The sequence below is a fragment of the Tetrao urogallus genome (genome assembly GCF_951394365.1).
Source record: "Tetrao urogallus genome assembly, chromosome: 7".
NCBI classification, from domain to species: Eukaryota; Metazoa; Chordata; class Aves; order Galliformes; family Phasianidae; genus Tetrao; species Tetrao urogallus.
The window spans coordinates 24,366,432-24,388,415 of NC_136820.1; the positions used below are offsets into that span (position 1 = coordinate 24,366,432).

At 34.8% G+C, this 21,984-nt stretch overlaps 1 protein-coding gene across 4 annotated transcripts in view; it reads left to right on the top strand.

Moving 5' to 3' along the window:
• The window catches only part of DGKB (diacylglycerol kinase beta), a gene marked incomplete at both ends in the record, with an annotated part of 296,833 nt that overhangs the window by 67,623 nt on the left and 207,226 nt on the right, over positions 1 to 21,984 (top strand). For 2 of the 4 annotated variants that reach the window (XM_079538393.1, XM_079538394.1), the window contains 4 exons: positions 225 to 323; positions 8,201 to 8,233; positions 12,372 to 12,488; positions 16,976 to 17,049. In XM_079538393.1, coding sequence (XP_079394519.1) covers positions 225 to 323; positions 8,201 to 8,233; positions 12,372 to 12,488; positions 16,976 to 17,049 — 323 coding nt within the window. The remainder of the gene's footprint in view (positions 1 to 224; positions 324 to 8,200; positions 8,234 to 12,371; positions 12,489 to 16,975; positions 17,050 to 21,984) is intronic. The other 2 variants (XM_079538395.1, XM_079538396.1) reach the window with 1 other exon arrangement.

Genomic DNA, 21,984 nt, shown 5'->3' on the forward strand with positions numbered 1-21,984 from the left:
CAGTTTCTAAACTGCGAAGTATTTTGATTCACCATTCTTTGCTTCAGTATAAATTCACTGCTTTTGTCAATCCTAAGAGGCTTTCTCCTTCAGTGTTTCATTTTCCTTGTAGTACTCTAGGAATAATGAGATTAATTTAGCATACCTAAACTCACTCAATTCTAGAATGCACAGACTATAGTAGTGAAATACCAAAGCTGAATATTTATTTTGTCTTCTTGTAGTTACATAATAAATGTGCTTCACATCTAAAGCCTGAATGTGACTGTGGACTTTTGAAGGACCATATTTTACCACCCACATCAATCTGCCCAGTAGTATTGGTGAGTTGTCTGTATTTTTATTCTAGATGTAATATTCTGTCTTAGTTAACAGCTGAAATGATGTTGGAACTAACTTACAGAGGATTTGTTAAATTCACAGGCTCACTGTGTGAACCTTAAACCTAGTGGGTAATTCTGGCTAATTAGTTATAGGTGCAGTTGTGCTTGATCCTCTGCGTATTGCTTTTTCCTTAGTGTGAGAATGAACTTTCTGTAGGGCATATTATAACTGAAGCTGACTCAGGTTTTATCACTTAGTCAGACTGTACTTACCAGAAACTGTATAGGCAGAACACTTCTACATTTTACATCTTTTATAGATCCAACTTCCCAGAATAATGAAGTTATTCTTATGGACAGTTTTTGCTTGGGATGCATATTGTATATCTGCAATGCTGAGGTCTCTGATCTAAGCCGGAGGTTACCTAGAATGATGACACTGGCCTTGCAGTAAGCTATGCATCAACATTATGGTATATTTTATTCTGCAGTAGTGGACAGTAAATTTCTCTGTCCACAAAAACAATAACTCAATTCAGTGAAAATAAAAGTGCATGCTGTATATGTAGGTGGTACTGAAAAGACCTGAGCAGCTTATGATGAAAAAAAGAGGTCTTCAGACTTAACTTATGTTTTCATTGAATTGGATGTTTTGTGCTGATGAAAGTCATAGTATCATCATATAACAGAACAAGCATGTGATTTTCTTACTTTAAATATATTTCAAGAGTAACAGTAATACATTTCTAGATTTAAAGAATGATTTTTGGCAGTGAAAGAAAGTACAAAAATTTGCCTGCTAATCTTAAACCTGTTTCTGATTAGTAGTAATATGTATGTGTTTTTTTTTTAATAATCCTTTCACTGTTTACTTGTCAGCCTGATAAGGAAGGAATCCTAGAGTTTGTTCCTCAGCATGAGTAAACTGGTAGTGTCCCATAGCTGTTAATGAAGGTAAAAAAGCAGAAAGCTGGTTTGGTATTTATGAAATGTTTTTACGTATTTAAGAAAAGTCAGAAGAGTAGTTTTACTGTTCATCTGTAATGATGTTTTGATATTATCTGGGCATGTTCTGAATAGTAATTTCAAAAATATTATTTTAAGTTTATCAGATGATTGCATTTTCCATTACTTTATTTAATTTTCAGGTTTTTAGGTCATATTAAAATGTGGAAATTCTGGTTTTGTTATTGGACAGGTTTTGTTTTATTGTTATTTATTGTTTGCCATTTTTATAAACTGAATAAAGCCTCTGCATGAAATTTCATCTTCGATTACATGTATTTGTGTAACTCCATTTTCTTTTCAGAGGAGGAAGAGATGTAGCAGAATTAAGATTTTTATTCCATAATTTGAGTTTAGTTAAGTTGTTTAGAGGACAGATAAAACCACTCTAGAGTCATCCTTGAATAGGTTTGCTTTATCTGCAAATTTGGAAGATGTAAGCAGAAATAAATGTTTTCCTGTATTAGAATCGTGTTTCAGTATTGCATACTAATGATGTAACATGAAACAAGTATTTCAGCACTATGTTTATACATTGTTTAGAATAGAAAATATTGGAGTGATGGGAGCTTTATAGTTTTGCAGTATTGTTGTTGCTCTGTTTTCTTTCAAAAATGTATTAAAATCCTGAGTACATTAAATATAATATATCAGTGACCTATCTACTAGGAATTCCTCTTAAAAATGTTTGATTACAGTGTACATATTATTTATCTCAGTAATTTTTTAATTAGTTTCTCCCATTTCCTGCTAAGGGGATTCCTTTTGAGAAATATAGGGTCTCAGTGAATGTGAAACCAGCACTTTCACTGACAGCAAAAACAGTGAACGTACAGACACTGAAATTCCCTGAAGATGTAATAGTAAGTGTGTCTGTTAATAGAAATGGTGTGTTAAGAAATTGCAAATCATGAATCTGACAGGCTTTCATCTAGGACTCAAGATAGCTTCAGCGATCACCTAACCAATAATGTACCTTGCAAAGCTACTTACATGTGGAAAGCAAGAAAAAGCAGGCTGCCATTTTTATCACATGCTACAGGGTTTTCTGTGCCATGTTTGCCCTCAGTTACTTGGAGGTATCAGGGAACTTTTCAGGTATCTTTTTCTCACTGTTGTGCTTTCCGCCAGGCAGACAGCTAAGCCTCATACAGCCAGTCACTCATTTGCTTGCTCCACCAGTCAGGGAGGGTCAGAAGAATGCAAGTGAGAAAACTCGTGGATTGGAATAAGGACAGTTTAATAGATAAAGTGAAAGCTGCATGTGCAAATAAAGCAAAACAAGGAATTCATGCAATACTTGCCATAGGCAGACTGATACCCATTTCCAGAAAGGCAGAGTTCATCACATGTAAGTGTTACTTAGGAAGACAAGCACTGTAGCCCTGCACATCCCATATTCTTCTTTCCTCTAGGTTTTGTTGCTAAGCATAGCATCACGTAAAATATCACGAAAGCACATAATACTTTGAGCTGTACGGTCACCTAGATATATGCCTTAGGTTAACTGCGTCAGCTTTCCTGGCTATGTCCTCTCCCATATTTGTGTCCCGCTCATCCTACTGTTACAGACAAGAAAGTGTGACTAACAGCAAAGGCCTTGATCCCGTACTGTTCAGAAACAGCTAACACATTGATGTTTCAATGATGTTTTTGTAACAAATCCAAGACACAACACCATGCAAGCTACTAAGAAGAAATTAACTCTGTCCCAGTAAAAATGAGTTCACTCGCCTATAAGAAGTTAAGGTAGTTGTGGGAAAGACAATATGGCAAGTTGAAAAATAGTTTACATTTGATCTCTCAAAAGCTTTGGCTTCTTTTCCATCCATCCTTTGGAATTCCAGACTTCTTCCAGAAAACCATCGAAGTTCAAAACTCTAACAAGGATACCTCCTTAAAGATGTTCCCTCAACAGTACAGGAAAAATCCCTTCTCGTTTCTCATATGGAAATAAGGACATTCATGTTTATGTGTATTTCTCATCCTTTACATGTAATTTTTTTCAGTTCTTGTCCAACCTAGATTCTGTCTGCAAAAATAAAGAGAATTTTTTCATAAATCATACTTCATAGCAATGTATATTGTACCAGAGTTACCAAACCAACAGAATTGGCCTCTCCACTGCAACTTGGTGTCCAGGGCCACATTTTTTTTCCATTTCCATTGATGTCAAAAGCCACTGTAGCAACTTTGAAGAATAAGCTAAAAACCCTGTTCTTCCTGATGTTAGTATCACAGAAAGTGACATTTCTTTTTCTTCTTTTCACACTAGAAATTGTTAAGAAACCATGGGGAAACTCATGCAGTAGTTATTGTGTATTGTGTTGTGAAATAATCATGCATCTGTCTAGATTCAGTTCCACATAAAGATTTTTCGTATCTCACTGCAGTACTTTTAGACATTTTAGTGGATGCAGTCCATTAGTCCTTTTTACCTTTTGTTTACTGCATATAAGGATTATACAGTGAAGTTTTTTTCTTGAGTTAAATGAGTTCTGTTATAAACTGTTTGTAGAGATCTCAAGTGATAGTCTTTTAATAGATGTCAGATACACTTTAAAGCTACTCTCTTTTATTTCAGTAACATTTAAATTAATTCATACTGATTGAATAAATGTACATTGAGACTTGTTTCCTAATGAGGGCACATTTAGAGGAAAGGTTTTGCATCATTCTGATATCCTGTGGGTAATTATATTCTAATTATATGGTGGGGGGGAAAAGTCTATAACTCAGTACTGATCTTGTTCATTGGACCCAATTAATTACATGCACATAATGAAAGTTCATGATAAGGTTGACTGTCAGTGAGTTTAAAAATCTTTAACTCAATTGAATCCTAGCCTACCAAGAGTACAGAATGAGATCATAACCAGGTTAAAAACTGAGTACTGGAATGAGATGAGTGACTAGAGAAGAAAAAAAAGTGGTCTTTCTCTCTGATATCACTCCTCTCCCCCAGTCCACCTCTTTTAAAACATGGAAGGGGAAAACTACCATACCTTTTGACTTCTTCATTTCATACTTTTCTTTACTCCATTTATTGATGAATATATAGGATATTCTATTTTTTAATTATGTACATAGAGAAACATCTAAAATTTTCTATTTCCAACCAAAATAGTAATAGTTTTGTCTAATGACAGTTCATGTAATAAACGCCTATTAAGCGTATATATATATATATATATATATATATATATATATATATATATATATAATTAAGTATGATTATTTTGATTCCATTATCATTTACGTGAGTTTTAAAATGAATTTTTTAAATTTAATTTCTGTCATTGATTTTGTAAACTACAAATAAAACTATTAATTTTGGAGAGAAAAAAAAGATAATCATGGAATAAATTGTAAGACATAAGGTGCCTCAAAAGCAGTGTGAGCATTACTGTATGCGAGTTACCACTATCTCCATAGTAACCAGTTATTTCAAAGGGGGAGATTCTGGTGAAATATAGAAGGCAAGAAGTGAACAAAATAAAATTTTAAATTGGATAAATTTACTTCTGTTTGATTTTCAACTTCATTTTCCAGCATTCTGGGATGGTGAGAAGTTTGAAACTTTTTTACAAATGAATTTGTTTTTTTTCTTTTGCCTGGTGGCAATATTTAAAATATTTTAGGACAAAATCATAAGCATAAATTTCTTATATAAAATCACTGTATATGGCATCTGCACATATAATATAAAATAGAAATATAAAATATAATCATAAGTAGAGTTCACTTGACCTCTTAAAATATATTTAGCTGTATATTTTCATATTTTCATAATTTAACCCAAATTTATCTGATTTGGGTTAGGATTTTGCTTTTTGTTGTTCAAGAACATAAATAACCATGTTCAAAAAATCTTCTGTTTATAATTAGTCCTATTTAGGCACATAATGACATAGCAAATGATGTGTTTTAGCCAAGTGCTGTGCCTTGTGAAACTAAACAATATATATTATGATCTATAGCTTCACACTTCTGTGATTTTTATGTAAATATAGGAAGTGTGTTGTGCTGGAAAAAAAAACAATGCAGTTTAAGGCTGAAAGTACTGTACAATAGTTTTATTTCCCTAGAAGTATTTAGGGAGAATAAATAGCTTGTGCCTGTTCTATAATTGCAACACAGTAAAATAGATACTTTTTCATGTCTGATAATATGCTTTATTGGTATTATTTTCCTGTGATACTTAAATGTTGCTCACATAGGAAAGCATAAATGTACAGATAGCGAAAGGGACTGAACAGTTCCAGTTTCCAGGTTGAAAAATGAGCCTTCTTTAATCCCTTTCCCAGTTTTTTAATCCAGAAATGATTTTTCTGTTTTCGTTACAGTAGAGAACAGTGTTAACTCAGTTGAATACAAGCTCAACACGGAAGTCAGTGTAGTGTGTAAGCATCTCTATGAACAGCCTGTTTCTTTGAATTAAAGTACCAGCCTTGTGCTGAGTTTTTCAACGTACAAGATACCACAAAAATAGCTACTTGAATTTATATGCTTCCTCAGGGGTATATGTGTGTGTAAATTTTAATCTGGTTATGAATATTAGGTAATGGTTTAGCAATTGAAACAGATGAAAATTTTTATTTTTTTTTCCTTCTCAGTTGTGTATCGTGTTGCAGATTCGGTTCTCTGCAAATCTAAAACAGACGTGAAATATAATGGTGTGGTTATCTACACTAAGAGCTTTTTCATTTCTTCGAAGTCAAAAGGAAATTAATAATTGCCCTGGAGGAAAATGTATCTTCCTAACTAATTATCTGTTCAGCAAACACAGTTCAATGTTAAAATAATAAGATGCTGATAAACTGAAATGGCAGCCATTCAATCATTTTAATTTATATCTAGTTGCCTGCCCACAGCTCATTACTATTGCCTGTCCCTAAGTTTATTTCTTACTTTCTCTCCTATTGAAGTGCTTTACACCCTTGCCTATATAGAATTGTAGAATGTTTTGGGCTGGAAGGACCTTTAAGATCATCTAATTCCAACTCCCAGCTGTTGTCAGAATCACCTCTCACTAGACCATATCACTCAAAGCTCCATCCAACCTGGCCTTGAACACCTCCAGGGAAGGGCATTCACAGTTTCTCTGGACAATGTGCTCCAAAGTCTCATCACCCTATGAGTAAAGAATTTTCACGTTCCATATTTTGTCTTTTGTTTAGGTCCCTTCAAGTACTGCAAGGCTGCAATGAGGAGCCTTCTCCCCTTCAGGCTGAATAAATCCAACAGTTCCTTGTTGAGAGCAGTCTTGTTTTGAATCAGAGAAATATTTTAGAGAGCATTCTCAAATGACAATCTCCATTCTAGAACTGTCTTTTTCTATATATTAAGGGTACCAGTGATTGAAATATATATATATCCTTCAGATTGTGAGGTGCAGTATGTGTGTGTGTATTTACACACACGAATATTTAATTACAGATGCATCTAAATCATAAATGGTTGTGACATCAAATAGCTATTACAAACAGATTGCACCCTAGGGTTTTAGTTTGTTGTTAGTTTCTGTTTTTCTGTTTTGTTTGTTTGATTGATTTGGCTTTGGGTTTGTTTTTTTTGTTTTTGTGTGTGTGTGTGTGTGTGTATGTTGGGGGGCGGGGGTCATCTTCAGGTTGTCTGACTGATTCTCTTCAGATACTGTATAACTGTGGACAGGAATTAAGTGGAAGAGAATTTTTATAAGCAGACTCTTGAATACAACATAGATTTACGAAACGACAGTGTAGGAGTACTTGATCTAATATCTCTTTGCATACTAAAGATGAAATTTTGCATCCTTTGGAGACTCCTACTAAAAAAGTAGCTCTATGGATTCAAGGACCAAAGAACACCAACCCAACCTTCCTCCAATTTATTTAAAAAGCACTAAACTTTAGTCTGGTATTAAGTCATGTGTTTATATTTCCACTACCTTCGTGCTGCAAATGTTTGAGGATATTTTTGCATGATATTCTGTGGATTCCATCAGATCATCTTCCATGATCAGATTCCTCCAATAAATATATCTTATGAACATGTATTCTGGGCTTTCAAGTACACACATTATCTGTAGGTATATACTATAAAAGTAGTCACACAGAAATCATCTGATGTTTTCAGTAGTTACTTGACAAATTGTGTAATGATATAAAACCATTAGTGAGTACTAATGCTAATATTCACTAATGGTTTTATATCATTACACAGTTCGTCAAGTAACTAATAATCCTGTTTAATGTACAGATTCTAAAAATGTACTGTTATGTATGATCACATGATATGTATGATGTATGATAATTTTTGCTGTATAGGCAGCGGATTCCATGTCAGCAGATAAAATGTAAACAGATAATTAGTAAGTCATTAGTATTCATCTGTTTTCTCATGAGTTTCATATTTCTAAATGTCACTTTTGTGTAAAGGAAAAGACTGTTTATGCAAGGAAAGGGTAGAAATACTATTTTGACCTTATGTTTTATACTTCGTCCACTTTAATAGAACTTTGTAAATAACGTTCCGTACACTGAATGAGGTTTCAAAGACTTAGGAGATGAAATAAAAAGAGCATTCCCTAAGTACCAAGTACTTTATTTTATTGTATGAAGTAGCATAGTCCTCAGGTTTCATAATGCTTTCATTTATTGATAAAATGATCACACATACTATTCCTGGAATATGAATTATGTAATGTAAAACACTAGGGGAGTAATGTCTCAGGTTGTGCAAATACGTTGTGGGGGTGGGGGTGAAACACAGTGTGTGTTGGTTGTTGAATACAACTGCTGCAAGGTAAGGTTCCTTGTGAGAGCCCTTGCAGTACCCCTTGCCATCTCAGCTGTTTGGAATTGCAGCCTAACCTTCTTTTTTTCCAACAGACGCTACCCACTTTAGGAGGTTTGATCCCTGAGGTGCGTAATGGGAGGCATCCTTGTGCGCACAAATGCTAACGGATCATGATAACGTACATTTTTCTTGCTAAAAGTGCATTTTGGGGCTGAACTATAAATCTATGCATGGTGTTCTGTGTTGTCGTTTGGAAGGCCCTGTCTCATTAATTCTTTAATTCTTATTTGGATTAGTGAAAGGTAGATTCAACTGGGTAGTTATTATTCTGGAGCAGTTCTGAATCCTAGAAGCTCCATCCTCTCAGTTAATGGGTAGTGATCTCAGTGTGAGAGTTCAAGGGGAGAAAAGAGGGTGGGAGATATTTAAAAATGGGTGGAAAATATTGTTTTGGTAAGTACTGTTTTGAAAGGTATTTGCTCTGGCATATACCAAAAGAACAGAAAAGTTCACAATTCTTTGAGCCGTCAAAATGTACAATAGCTTTTAAAATGCTGTATTCAGTATCTTTGTCAACCTCATGCATGTTCTCTAAACAGAGTCATTCACAGATGCATTATCCATTTTGTATGCTTCAATTAGAAAAGATATTAAATACAGAACAGTTGTTGTGTCAGCATTTCTTATGATGAAAAATAAATGTTTGCATTTTTAAAACCATTTCTTTAGTGCATGTTAAATTTGGATTAACATTGCTAGAACTTGCAGAATATTATCCAAAGAAGGTTTTCTTAAACTGTTTTGACTTGATAAGAGAATGGCACTTGTTGGTTCCTGACAATCTTGGATATCTTAGTAATGTTACATTGTGGTTCCTGAAAGAAAGAGAGGTGATAGGAAATACTATATTAGTACTCACTTGGAAAAATAGACCTTCAAATATAGTGTCATCAAATATCTATATTTGATTTTTTATAACACTTTAGAGAATTCTGTATCAAGAATATACCTTTTCCTTTAAATTGTGTGGAGTATATGGCTTGAGTTTTGTGGTCACTGCTTAGGAGGAATTGTTTTGATCTGTAAGGCAAGCAATTGTTTTGCTTATGGGACAGGTAATGTAAATTGTGGAAAGCACGTTGCTATTGCATCAGTCATAGAGCCAAGGCCAAATGAGGATATTTGCTGTTGTTTCATGCTGGGATAAAGTACAGTATCAAAAATTTTGTTTGAAGTAATTGTTACTGGATTTTGCTCAAAAATGGTTGATAACAGAAATTTTGGTTATTGTGGTAAGCATACTTAATTTTCAACAGTATATAAATACTTTTTCTCTAAGTAAAAGAAGAATTTTGATGCCAGATGTTACAAGGTCTCTTTTGAATGGTGTTTTTAAGCTCTTAATACACCCATAATCTATATGTCAAATCTGTTCCTTTCTGTTACCTTTGAATTGTCTAGACTTTTAAAAATCCTCTCTCCTTCAGTAATTTTGGTTTTGAATTGCAGTTTTCTACTATTCATGTGTCTGCACTTCTGAAATCTCATTTAATTTCTGAATATTTTGCAATATCCAGTTTTGGCCTTATAAGATTAGATAATATAAAATTCTGCTTATGGTGCTATTCTCAATTTGTATAGAGTGTGTTGACTTTTAAGAGTAGAGTTTGAAACATCGAAGCCATTTTAAATATGTAGTGAGTTATGAAATTTCCTTTATGCTGAAATGTCATACTTTCTATCCTTAGCACTAGCCAATATCACTGTGCATTAAAGTTTGCATTAGCTCACAAACATACTGTTTGGATGCTCAGAAACTAGTCAGAAACAGACTAGAAACTAGTTCTAATTTCTAAAAATAATGAAGCACGTAAACGCAGAGCGCTGAATTCTCAGACAGTATTCTCAACCTTAGGGCTGAATTTCATTGCTTTAGTTGTTTCTACTGTTTTCTGTGTAAAACGGTGGCATTGTAGCCTAGATACTTGGATCTCCTTTTGAAATGGTCAGGTTATTCAAAGCATCCAAGAACTGTGTTAACTAACTTCTTAGAAGTCTCCTTTTGTGGACTTCCTCATTTTTTTCCTGAAACATAGTTTTTTAGATTGCCTTTTATAGGTAATCTAATTATAGAATTGTAGAATCAAAGGGATTAGAAAGGACCTCTGGAGTTCTAATGCAGGTTCCCTAGAGTAGATTGCACTGGAAAGTGTCCAAATGGGTTTTGAATATCTCCAGAGAAGGAAACTCCATAACCTCTCTGGGTAGCTTGTTCCAGTGCTCTGCCACTCTCTAAATAAAGAAGCTTTTCCTCATGTTCAGTTGGTGCTTCATGTGTTCCAATTTGTGCCTGTTGCCCCTTGTTCTGTTGCTGAGCACCACTGAAAAATGGGATTGTACCCATCCTCCTGACAACTGCCTTTTAGATATTTATAAACAGTGATAAGATCCCTTGTGAGTTCTCTCTGCTTCGAGCTGAACAATCCCATGTTTCCTCATAACGGAGATGCTCCAGGCTCCTCATCGTCTTTGTGGCTCCCTGCTAGACTCTTTCTAGAAGAGTCTTACTTAAAATGGAGAGCCAAGAACTGAACATATTACTCTTCCAGATATCACCTCCCTCAACCCTCTGACCGTACCTTTTCTGGTACCTTGTCTTTCATGGCCACAAGGACATACTCTTGGTTGTTACTCATGGTTGATTTGCTGTCCAGCAGGGCACCCAGAACCTTCTTTGCAGAGCTCCTTTTCTAGCAGGTCAGCCCCTAATCTATACCAGTGCTTGCAGTTATTCCTCCCCAAGCGTAGGACTCTACACTTGCCCTTGTTGAACTTCGTTAGCTTTCTCTTCACTCAACACTCCACTTGCCCTGGTCTTGCTGAATGGCTGTGCAGCCTTCTGGTGTGTCAGCTACTCCTCCATACTGGTATCATCAGCATATTGCCACAGTTCTGCAAAGTGCCTGACTACCCAAAGCAGTCAGGGGTGATTTGGGCCACTGTTTGCTTCAGGATTAGATTGAGGCTGGGTTGGTGTTCAAATTTAAGGAAACCAACAATGATAGAAAAACAGTGGTGAGAAACATCTGTGTTACGGTGATTCTAGAAAGGCATAGTGTTAAGTTAGAAACTATTCCATTCCTCCCCAGGGAGCCTGTGTCATTGCTTCTTACCAGCTTAAACTGCTAGAGAAAAAGTGGCATGGATTAATTGCTTGTGCAATCCCTTAGGCTTTATCAGAAGTACCTCAGAGATGGTATGGAATGTAAATGGTTAATGTTTAATGAAATATTTACAGAGGACAATTGCAGGGGATGCAACAGTGTCCTTCATGTTCTTTTCCAGTGCAGTAGCTTTGTGCCAGCCCTTTCCCCTGACAATTGAAAGCCTCCTCGCTCTTGTGAAGTGAGGAGAGTGGCTGGAGAGCAGTCAGGATTGGTTTTACTGATTCTATTTGACAAACATCTGCTTGTCTTAATTTATGGTGCATTTTTGGACAAACTAAAAGGACATGCTGGGTGCAGTTTATAAATAGGATAAATGACATGCAAAGAGCAAGGACAATTTTTGCTTTCAGAGTTTTCTGAAGTGACCTGACAAGAGTTGCAAATGTGATGACAGCAACATACAAACTTCTAAGCGTTTCTTTTTCAAAAAACAATCTGATTGTGCTGTATATTACCATCAGAAGTTGACAGCTGCTTAGAATCTAATGTAGAATCAGAACTTCAGCTGGTTTCCTTCTGAAACAAAATGTCTTTTTTAAGAAAAAGTTACTTTAAGGGTCAGCCTCTTACAGATAGACCATCAAATGATCATGGTACATTTAGAACAGGTATATTTTGTTGAAAGTGGTGAAATACTCTTGAAACATCCAGCCTTTGTTAACAGTTAGAGATTGTGAGATATAGCTGATCTCTTAAATTATTACATATTTTGTATGATTGGTTTTAATTTTCAGAATGTTAGCAATGTCAGATTATCTTTTCAGATTGCATTAATTTCTGTTGTGACTGCACACCTTCATCCATCTACTGCCTAGTCATTATGAAATGTCCAGGCAAATAGATATTTTATGAGGTGGACAGTCATTGTGTAGTAGCTTGACTGAGATATCATTTTCATTAAAGTAGAATCTGACATTACTTTCTAGTCAAAAAGCATGGAGGTGTGATCTTAGCTATTGTTTTGTAGCATTATATGATGTGTTTAAATGTTTAATTTTCTCTTTTTTCTTTTTTTTTTTTTCTTTTTTTTCTGAAGGAAAGGCAGGCAACAGTGAAAAAAGAAAAGGGTTGTCCGCAGCAAATGAACAAACTGGGAGAACGAAACAAAATGCAGAGGGCAAATTCCATCACCGTAGATGGACAAGGTCTTCAGGTGTGATTATTGTTATTTTAATTTTAAGAGAAATGAAGACAACAATAGAGTAACCAATCTTTAAAGAGAAGCACTTCCTATGCATTAGTTCTTCTAATATTTCACTCTTACATATTAAAAAAAAAATAAGCAAAATTCTTCCATCTTTACAGTAATCCCACGCAAATACTCTGCTTCTCATATGATTGGTAGGACTTAATGAGATGGAGGGCAAACATTATCTGTAAAGTACTTGTGCCATGAGTGAAGCTGGATTTGATGATTTTAGTGTTTGTAATTCAACAATTTTTTGAATTTATGCTATAAATCTATTACTTGGTTAGTGTTGATTCATCCCATTTTCGCTTTTTAACTGAAAGATGGATGGATTAAATTTCAAAGATGTTATTTCTCCAGGTATTGCCAAGGAGAGAATTTGGTACGCCAAAATTCAGGGTGGAGAAAGGCAAAGTGGGTTTCAGCAGTAGCAATACTACTGTAGGGTAAAGTCAGTGTTCATGTATGTGATGATTCTTCTTGAGTTAAATGATTACTATGATAACTATGTGATAATTGTTTACTAAACATAGTAGACTGTTCTCTCTTCCTTTTGATGTGCTACAACTGAGCTTCAGTAAAAATGATTCTGTTATCATAGATCAAACACTGAATGCTTTATAATTATTTCATAATGTATACTATTTTGCCTGTATAGAAAGACATAATATTTCCTCTTTTTAGGTTAGTGAAACATTCTCTTTGTGACGACTTAAAGGGAAAAAAGAAAGAAGGGTAAAACTTATTCAGCCTCATGATGCTAGTAGATGACCTAGCATTATACTACTACGGTGGGCATTATCTATGGCTCTCAGCTCTGTCTTCATGTACTTACCATCCTCATAGGCTGCATTACTCTTCAGATCATTTGAGACAGAGCACAAAGCAAAAGGGGTAGAGTGTTTGCTGATGGAGTAATTAAGCTTTGTCAAACACAGTGTAAATAGTAGTTTTAATAGAATGGTACTGGAAGTTAGAAAACTCTATGTTTTCTAAGTATGCTTCCAGTGAGCACAAAAGCTCTAGGTTGAAGAGTATCTTTGAAATGTCCTTTTGGTAGCAATGTATCATCATGATTTTTGGTTTTACTTCTGGTGTTATATTGCTTGTGCTCATAGCTTGTTTTCTGCAATCATTCAAGTCGGTATTTCACACTCCTGTGATACAGTGCCTGATGGGTTCAAAATAGTAATCTCTTAGCACCACTCTTGCATATGCAACATTCTTAAATTATTAAAATCCTCTTTTAGATAATTATGGCATTAGATTTTCTGTAATTTTGTTATTGTGAGCCAAAACTTATCTCTTTCCAGTACGAGTCTAAAACTTGGAATTTGTAATTGCACTTATTATTGTTTACAAAGTATCGTATTACACTGATAGCAGTAGAGATAATTCTGCAATGATGTATTTAATTTTCTGATCTTTGTATAGTCACTGTTTCTCTCTGTTAAATAAAATTGAAGTAATAAGAATCCATCTTTGCACAAACAATTACAAGGCCTGCTCTGGAAGTAATGCCTCCTATTTTGTTATGTTGGCCCAAATTGTCCGAGGCAGGTATTGGTGGAATGGCTGTAGAAGTTGAACCTTTCTGCCAGCATTCCCTTAAATTTTGTTGCCCTGTGGCAGATGGCAGCGGTGTGGCAGTCTGACAGAATGGCATCTGACATGGAAGTGCAGATGAAGCAAAGATGTGAAACTGAATTCTTTCACGCACAAAAAATGACACCCACTGATACGTTGACACTTACTGAACATCTATAGAGACCAAACAGTGGATGGGAGCACAGTGAAGTGGTGAGCAACGTGTTTCAGTAGTGTCAGCAGCATCATAAATGACAAGCATGTTCTGGACAGCCATGCACATTTGTCTCTCAGTGAAATGGAGAGCAACTTGATAAACTCATCTGCACAATTCAGTGCATTACAACTATGAAAGTGTATGTGTAGCTGAGTATCATCTTCAGTGCTTTGGAAATGGTGGCAACGTTGGAATATTACAGTTTATGCCAGGTTGGCCCCACAGATTCTCACACAGGAACAGAAAGAACACCGTATACAAGTTTGTCAGGTCCTGTCGAACCAATACAAGATTGAACGTGACAGTTTCCTGAACTGCATCATTACCAGTGACAAGATGTGATGAAAATGCATAGCTAATAATGGTGACTGTTGAAAAAAAAATAGTGTTTTGAAGCTGAGAATTTGCTCTATCAAATAGTGTCAATGTGCTTTTTGCATCTGTTATAGTTTCCATTGAAACAAATAGGAAGCATTACTTTCAGAGCAATCTTCATAAATTTTTTATTGGTAACAGTAATCATAAGCCTGGTCATTGTGAAAGCTAAATGGACTCCGAAGGATACTACAGTGAAAGACAGATCTGTGGGACTGTTGAAGTTATGGTGTTTTTTTTTTCAATCACAGATTGTATAATTTTGAAATGTTTTCCACAGTCAAAATAGAACTAAGTAGGCTTGTTCTCAAAAACTGTAAGTCACTTGTCCAGTTACTACATAGAAGTTGCCTTTATATCCTTCTAGATTAAGGCCTAAAAATGTTCACCTTTTCAGTCTAAAACTTTTAATTGCATTATGTAAAAATCTATATTATTTAGAAAAGCTATAAAACAATAATTGGAAGACGTTATTTTAGAATTGAGTGGAACACAAACTACTTATCCAATTATTGTTTTTTGGTGATCTTAAACTTACCTGCAATAGTAAAGTTCTGAAATAAAGTATTTTTATTTTATATATGTTCAAATCTAAGTTTTTGTTGAGAAAAGTATCATGACCAATCCTTCCTTCCATCAGACAGCTGTGTGCAGATAACTTAGTGACAGTGGAGATCTGCACAACTTAAAGACAATTAATCATAGTTAAGCACATTCATCTTGCTTCTTTCCAGCTAACCAGCATAATGATCAGGATTATTATTTCTAATTAGAGGAAGTAATAGATCATGTATAACCTTAGGATGAGTCTCATTAATTAACCTGCATCCTAAGGGATTTCAGTAGGTAGTCCATCTCTGTCACAATGAACACCATTGGTTTACACGTAGTTCACAGGGACAAACATCATGGGAATTGGCTAAATAACTAAAATTGATTAAAACAGTAGATAAAAATTAAATATATGACAAACTTCACTATATCCTGTAATTTGATATATGTTTCAACATGCACCACTATACTGAAACAATCTACAGTGACAGAATCTGATCTGGGGTTAGTTTTGTACTTGGTTTGATTCTAAAGTTTGCTGGAGCTTTTCCTTATTATGTGTTAAATACTAGATCAGAATTTGATCAGTTGTTTATGAAGTTATGGATGGAATTGACACTGTACTGCTGAACACATGCTACTGAAAGAAGAGTGCTTTCAGATGTCTGTTTGACTATGTGCCTGTGCTTACAGGATACCTGTAAGACATGTTATGTTCCTTGGTTCTGTCCTAAATTAAATTCTGTGGAACATTCAAATGAAAAGATTTTGTTGTTTCAGCAGTTGTGATTAATGATTTTAAGCAAGAACTTTAAGTACGTTATTTTGAAACAGTAACTAAGCTTTATCATCTCTGTAGCTGATAAGTAGTGTATGACTTCAGAGATGTTGGCTTTAAACTCTTAATATTTTTTTAAACTTTCTAGACTTATGTAAGCCTTTTACATTTTTCACAGTCTAGAGCAATGACAGTGAACACTTGGGTTTTATACCATCTGATATTATTATTATTACTTCGAAGGAAGAAGTTAGTTTGTAAGCCATAGTTTGTCCTTCTTTTGTGTTTTCTTCTCTCCTTTAAAATTTCAAGCTTTCTAAATTGTTCAGAGGAGCTGGTTATTATTCTGTTTGTACATTTTTAAAGCATGTGAATTCATATCATATCAAATATTGCAATTTTGTCATTTATTAAAAATTAAAAAACAGCTACATGGAGTTTAAGATTTCATCATTCTTTATTTCACCTTTATAGTACAGTGTCATTTCCTCTTCTCACTGCAAAATGCAGTTTCTTCATAGCTTTTTTTCCATAGGAAATTATTATTTTGTCAGAATTAATCATGCATTTCTTAGATTTGAAGTTTTCTTCTCTATTGAGAAGATATTGACAGATATAACCTACGTATAGCAGTATTGTTTCCAATCGAATTACAGGTTAAAATGACATCACAGTTGTATTATAGACACCTAGCATTAAACACGTGTGTGTGTATACATGTGTTTAATTGTATTAGTATGTATTACTTTGCCACAAATTACGAGTTTTATATATATATATGTATGTATATAAATTAAGTATTATTATAAATTGTAGAATTGCTGCCAGCTAGGTTACAGAACTTAACATAGTTTGCATTAAGCCTTTTGCTTTCTGTCTGCTATAAGAAAAAAAGAGTGCAACACAGCATTAATGAGCAGCTGTGTTATTCTCTCCTTTTAGATCACTCCAGTTCCAGGCACTCATCCACTTTTAGTTTTTGTCAATCCTAAAAGTGGTGGAAAACAAGGAGAAAGGTAAGACTTGCTCTCTCTCTCTTACATTTTCTCTCCCTTCTAATTTCTGTAATATATTTTAAAATGATTTTTAAGGCTTCGTATATGAAAAGACGTCCAAAATTTCAATATTTTTTATAATGGTGTGCTTCAAGTTTTGACATATCGTTGCCCTGTTTAGAAGAGGTACACACCAGCATACAGTTAGAAATCCTACAGTTAAAAACTAGAACAAGCTCTAGGTTTAATTTAATATCAGAAGGAGAACTTATATTCCCTGTATGATTTTGTGTGATTTGCATGCAGACGTGTTGTTACATTTTGACTTTTATATTGTAACTTCTAAATTAGAATGTTTTTATTTTGGTGTCATTGCTGTAATTTATCATTTAAGTCTTGAAAATGTTAGTCATCTAGCCAAGATCAAGCTGAAGATGATAAATAGGTACTGGATTATGTGAATACCAAAAAGGAGGGATTCAGTGTGTTTCTAAAGCTTTGAACAATTGAGCACTTGAGTCAACTTTCCCTACCAATTTAATGCTGATTCCTTTAGACCATTTCTTTGAAACACTGTCTCTTAAAAAGCCATCCAACAAAGGGGGGTAAAGAATTGTTGTAAGGACAATTCTCAGAGCTGATGCTCATCTAACCAAAACTGCACTCAAAGTCCTCTGAAAGAAGATACTAGAATCTAGAAGCTGGATATTTGTTCCCTGTACTGATATACTTGAATATCAGCAATGTCAACAGTGCCACTTATGTTGAAGATGGTTAATCCAAAAGGTTCACCATGCCTACCTCTGCAATCATAAGAATATGCTAGAAACCAGCAGTTGACCATAAAACATTCTTTTTTCAAACATAGCATTTGGTGGTCCTGGTGGGCAGTCAGGAGCATTGTAGGGGTGATGCAGTAGCATGCAGTTTGCCTTTTTTAGAGTTCAGATAGGAAGTGAGTAGATCAGAGATCCAGTCTGGAATATAAATAAGAAGTACATTTGAGAGCCATACTTATTTAGTCATAACCAAGGCACAATTAGTTAAATACTGTTTCACAGCTTTCAGTCCCCAGCTCAGAATTGGTCTCAAGTTCACTATCTGAATGAAGTTGATACACACAAGGCACGTCATGAAATATTAGATATTCTCTGGCATAAAAGCAAATTTGAAACATTTTCTCCGGTTAGAGCTCCCGTTTCCATTCACAAATTGCAGTCTGACACTCTCCAGTTTATTTTAATGCAATTGTTACTGGTGCCAAACTGATCACAGAGGTTATTTGAATTTTAAAAAAAATGAATCCCACTTTATTCACTAACACTGTTACCTTAAAGTGGTATTACACACTGAAGTATATAGCAGTGGGATATCAGTAGGAGTAGAGGATAGGTTGTAACAAAAACACAGTTTCCAAAACAGGCTGGGAGGTGGTGGGGGAATGGGGGGAAAAAAACACCAAAAAAACCCTCCACTAATTTTTGTGGATGAGAATTTCATTATCTTGATTCATTGAAATCAAAGTGGTTTTTTTGAGAACTGTTTCCCAGTCTTTATTTAGGATTTTCTCTATGAGATATCATGATGAATTGAGTTATGATTTCTAATTGACTTTCATTGAACACAGAAAGGTTACTGCAGATACTGTCAAGGCTCCAGTGTTCCCACAGTTCCCTGTATGAGATTTTATGCCTTGCCATATGGTAACGGAACCATTTCATTGCCCTTAGACTTACAGAGATTGCGTTCATCCATCTGATAACCAGTTGAATAAATGTACTCCCCTAAAAAGTACTCTTGCCTTTTCCTTTTGTACATTTTTTTCCCTCTTGCCCCTAAAAAAAAAAAAAAAAAAAAAAAAAAAAAAAAAAAATCTCTAAAGCACAAGGGAAGGGACTGAGGATTGCTCTAAAGAAACAAAGCTAAATGCTTTTGTTATGGTTTGTGAGTGTTGAAAAAGAGGTGTGGTGAGAAAGGAACATGTGGAAGGAATGTATTCAGACACCAGAGCTACTTTATCAACAATCATACAGATTACCTTATTGATGTGTTTTAAAGCTTGAATTGTTAGAAAACCAGTTTTGCAGAAGGTATAGTGATAAATATCATGTCCTTTATGTAGGTTTCTCTTTTAAAAACTAATTGCATTATTTTCAGATATAACTGAAAAAAAAAAATAAAAATAGAATGCTATGAAAATAATCCAGTTGTATATTCTTCTAAATAGATTAATATTATTGCCCATCACCTGAAATATAACTGAATTTAAACAAGTTTATTTTGGACTTTATCAGTTTAGTACAGTGTATAATCCATATGTATGTGATAAATTAGAACTGAAGTGTAATTTAATGTTTATTAAGGAGAAAATTGCAAATTAGAATTAAAGTTGATGAGCTTAAAACTTTCACATACCACAAATAGATTTCAATTAAAAATGAAGTTGGATAGGAGTTCAGCAAAGCCAGATATCTTTCTCAGGACAAATCACATCATAGCTTGTTTTCAGTGAATGCACATTTCTGAATGAACATTTCTTGCTTCATTTAGTCAGGAAAAAAAAAAAAAGAGTACATTCATTTCACCCTATAGCTAACATTCCTGTTTGCCTGAGTTTAAGATCTAACAAATTAAGATGGTAGCTTTCAATAATCAGTGAATACAGTGAATGCACTTAGTACCTCATGGACAGAATAGTTGATTTCAACAGAAAGAATATACAACTGGCTATGTAAGAATATACAGCTAGTTATGGGCTGTAGTGTTTCTAAACACTGCTATTGTTAAGGGTAATGCTTCTCCAATAAGATAGCTAGAATCTAAATCATGCTGTTGTTTTGCCATACTCATTACTTTGTTTTCCCCTTCCCCATTTTCCAATTTATTTGCCTGACCAGCAAGTGAGTTTAAACAATTGTTTCCTTGACAAATGTGCGGTTGGATGCACTGGAGATCAGCTTCCGTACACTGACGTTTCCTGCTGACTCTACGTTCAGTGTCTTTGCAGTACAGGCTGATGTTATCTTTGACCTTTGTTGTTTTCTAATAACTTTTATTCAGAGTATTTCTTCCCTCTACCCTGTGATTAGTTTGGATTTCTAATCTTCCATTTAGCATTGAGACATTATTTCAACAGAATCATTTTCAGTTGATCCTTCCGAAATGTTTTATATGTGGGAGAAATTGCCCATATTCTTTTATTTTCAAGGTGGAGGCCTTGGCTTCTTTGCTCTCTTTCAGAAATGTTGCATTTCCCGGATGGCACAGAGCTCTGCTGTGGCCAGGTTTTTCTCCAATGCAGTCAACTTTACTGCAATTCTGAATTACTAAGTTACCGGTTTCTGTCCATTTCTTTTGTCTCTAAAGGAATGATCTTGTTACTTTAGGAGGCTCAGTCTAACTCAGCCCAAGCAGTCAGAAGTAGTTCCTTCATCAGCAAAGCTGTTCTTGACTGACCCCATCCCTCTTGGCCACTCCTGCTGTAATTTTTTACCACCTCAGCTATGCTAATACAACTGTAGGGTTCATAAGAAATTTGGGCCTGATTTAATGAGATACAGGAGGAGGGAGTGAAGGGGCAGGGGAGGAAATGACAACAAAGAAATTTCACTTAGGATTTGAATTTTGGCTTGAATTTATTAATTAATACAGAATAACCCTATGAACAGTTACAGAAATAGACCTGTTTGTCGAATTATCATGGGTTCAGAACAACCTGGAGGCCATAGTGGCCAGTGTCCATTTAATAAGCCAGCTGATACTGCCATCACAAAATGCTGTGTTGTAGCATTACCCAATTTGCTGTCTCATGGCTCTGTCTGAGCAAATCTTCAGTCACAAGATAACCATGTCCGGTTCCTTCCTTAAATACAGAGGCAACATGTCTACAGACAAGTCAGTATAAGTAGGTTTTTCGGTACTGCACACATAAAACTGGAAGACTAAATCACTGTCCATTTACCAGTCTTCAATGTGTCATGCTGTCAGATCTAGTTACATTTTAGTACGAAGGCAAACTTTATTTATAGACAGTTTCTTCTTCTTTGGTGTCACTGAAATGAATGATCAAGTTATGAATTTTATGCAGAGTAGTATACTTAAATGTGTTATAACTTAGAGCATGATGTGTCATTTGCAGTGAGTCATTAAAAAGTGATTATCTGGTATTGATGTTCACTTAGGACCTGTGGAAGGCATACAATGATTCAAAAATAATTAAATCTAATAACTTTACCACTTCAGGTGGACTTCCAGGTTTTGGTTAGAGATACCTTGCTCCTTCTGTATTAGGAAGGCTGTTGTAGCATTTCTCTGATACCTTACAACAGTACTGTAAGCTTAGGTTGTGGCTACTATGTTTTATAGCACTTAACCTTTAGGCAAATAACAACCCTTTAGAACTTCCTAACTATCCTATTTAAGAACTCCTTGTCAGTTGCAGAGGTTAAATTAAATTTGACCAATTAATTTCTGTATCATGGAAAAGCAACTCACACATGCTAACAAAAAAATTTAAAAGGGGATCTTTTTATGTCAGTAAGATACTTCATATGGATTGAAAGTGTACTGTCTTGTAAATCCACAGTTGAACATCTGATTTAGTTGTCGTCACAACAGTTGATAATGGTGTGCATGCTGGCAATTGAAACCAGTCATTTCACATTGACTTCTTCTGTCATCAGTGGCATCAGGAATAAACTGTATTCAGTGTGTTTGGACATAATGCTTTATGAAGAAGCTGATCTACTAAATAATTGAGAAATTAAGAAAATGTTCAAATTTGAGTTTCATATATAGTTATGAATTTGCTTGTATTCGGTATTGTAACATCCTTTTCTTCCACCTAACCTGATAAATTGTGCATTTCTTCAATGTACGTATATATGTAATCCCTCAATCCCTAGACACATAGATTGTGTCTAGACAGTTTTGTTGTCTTGAATTTCAAACTGCGTA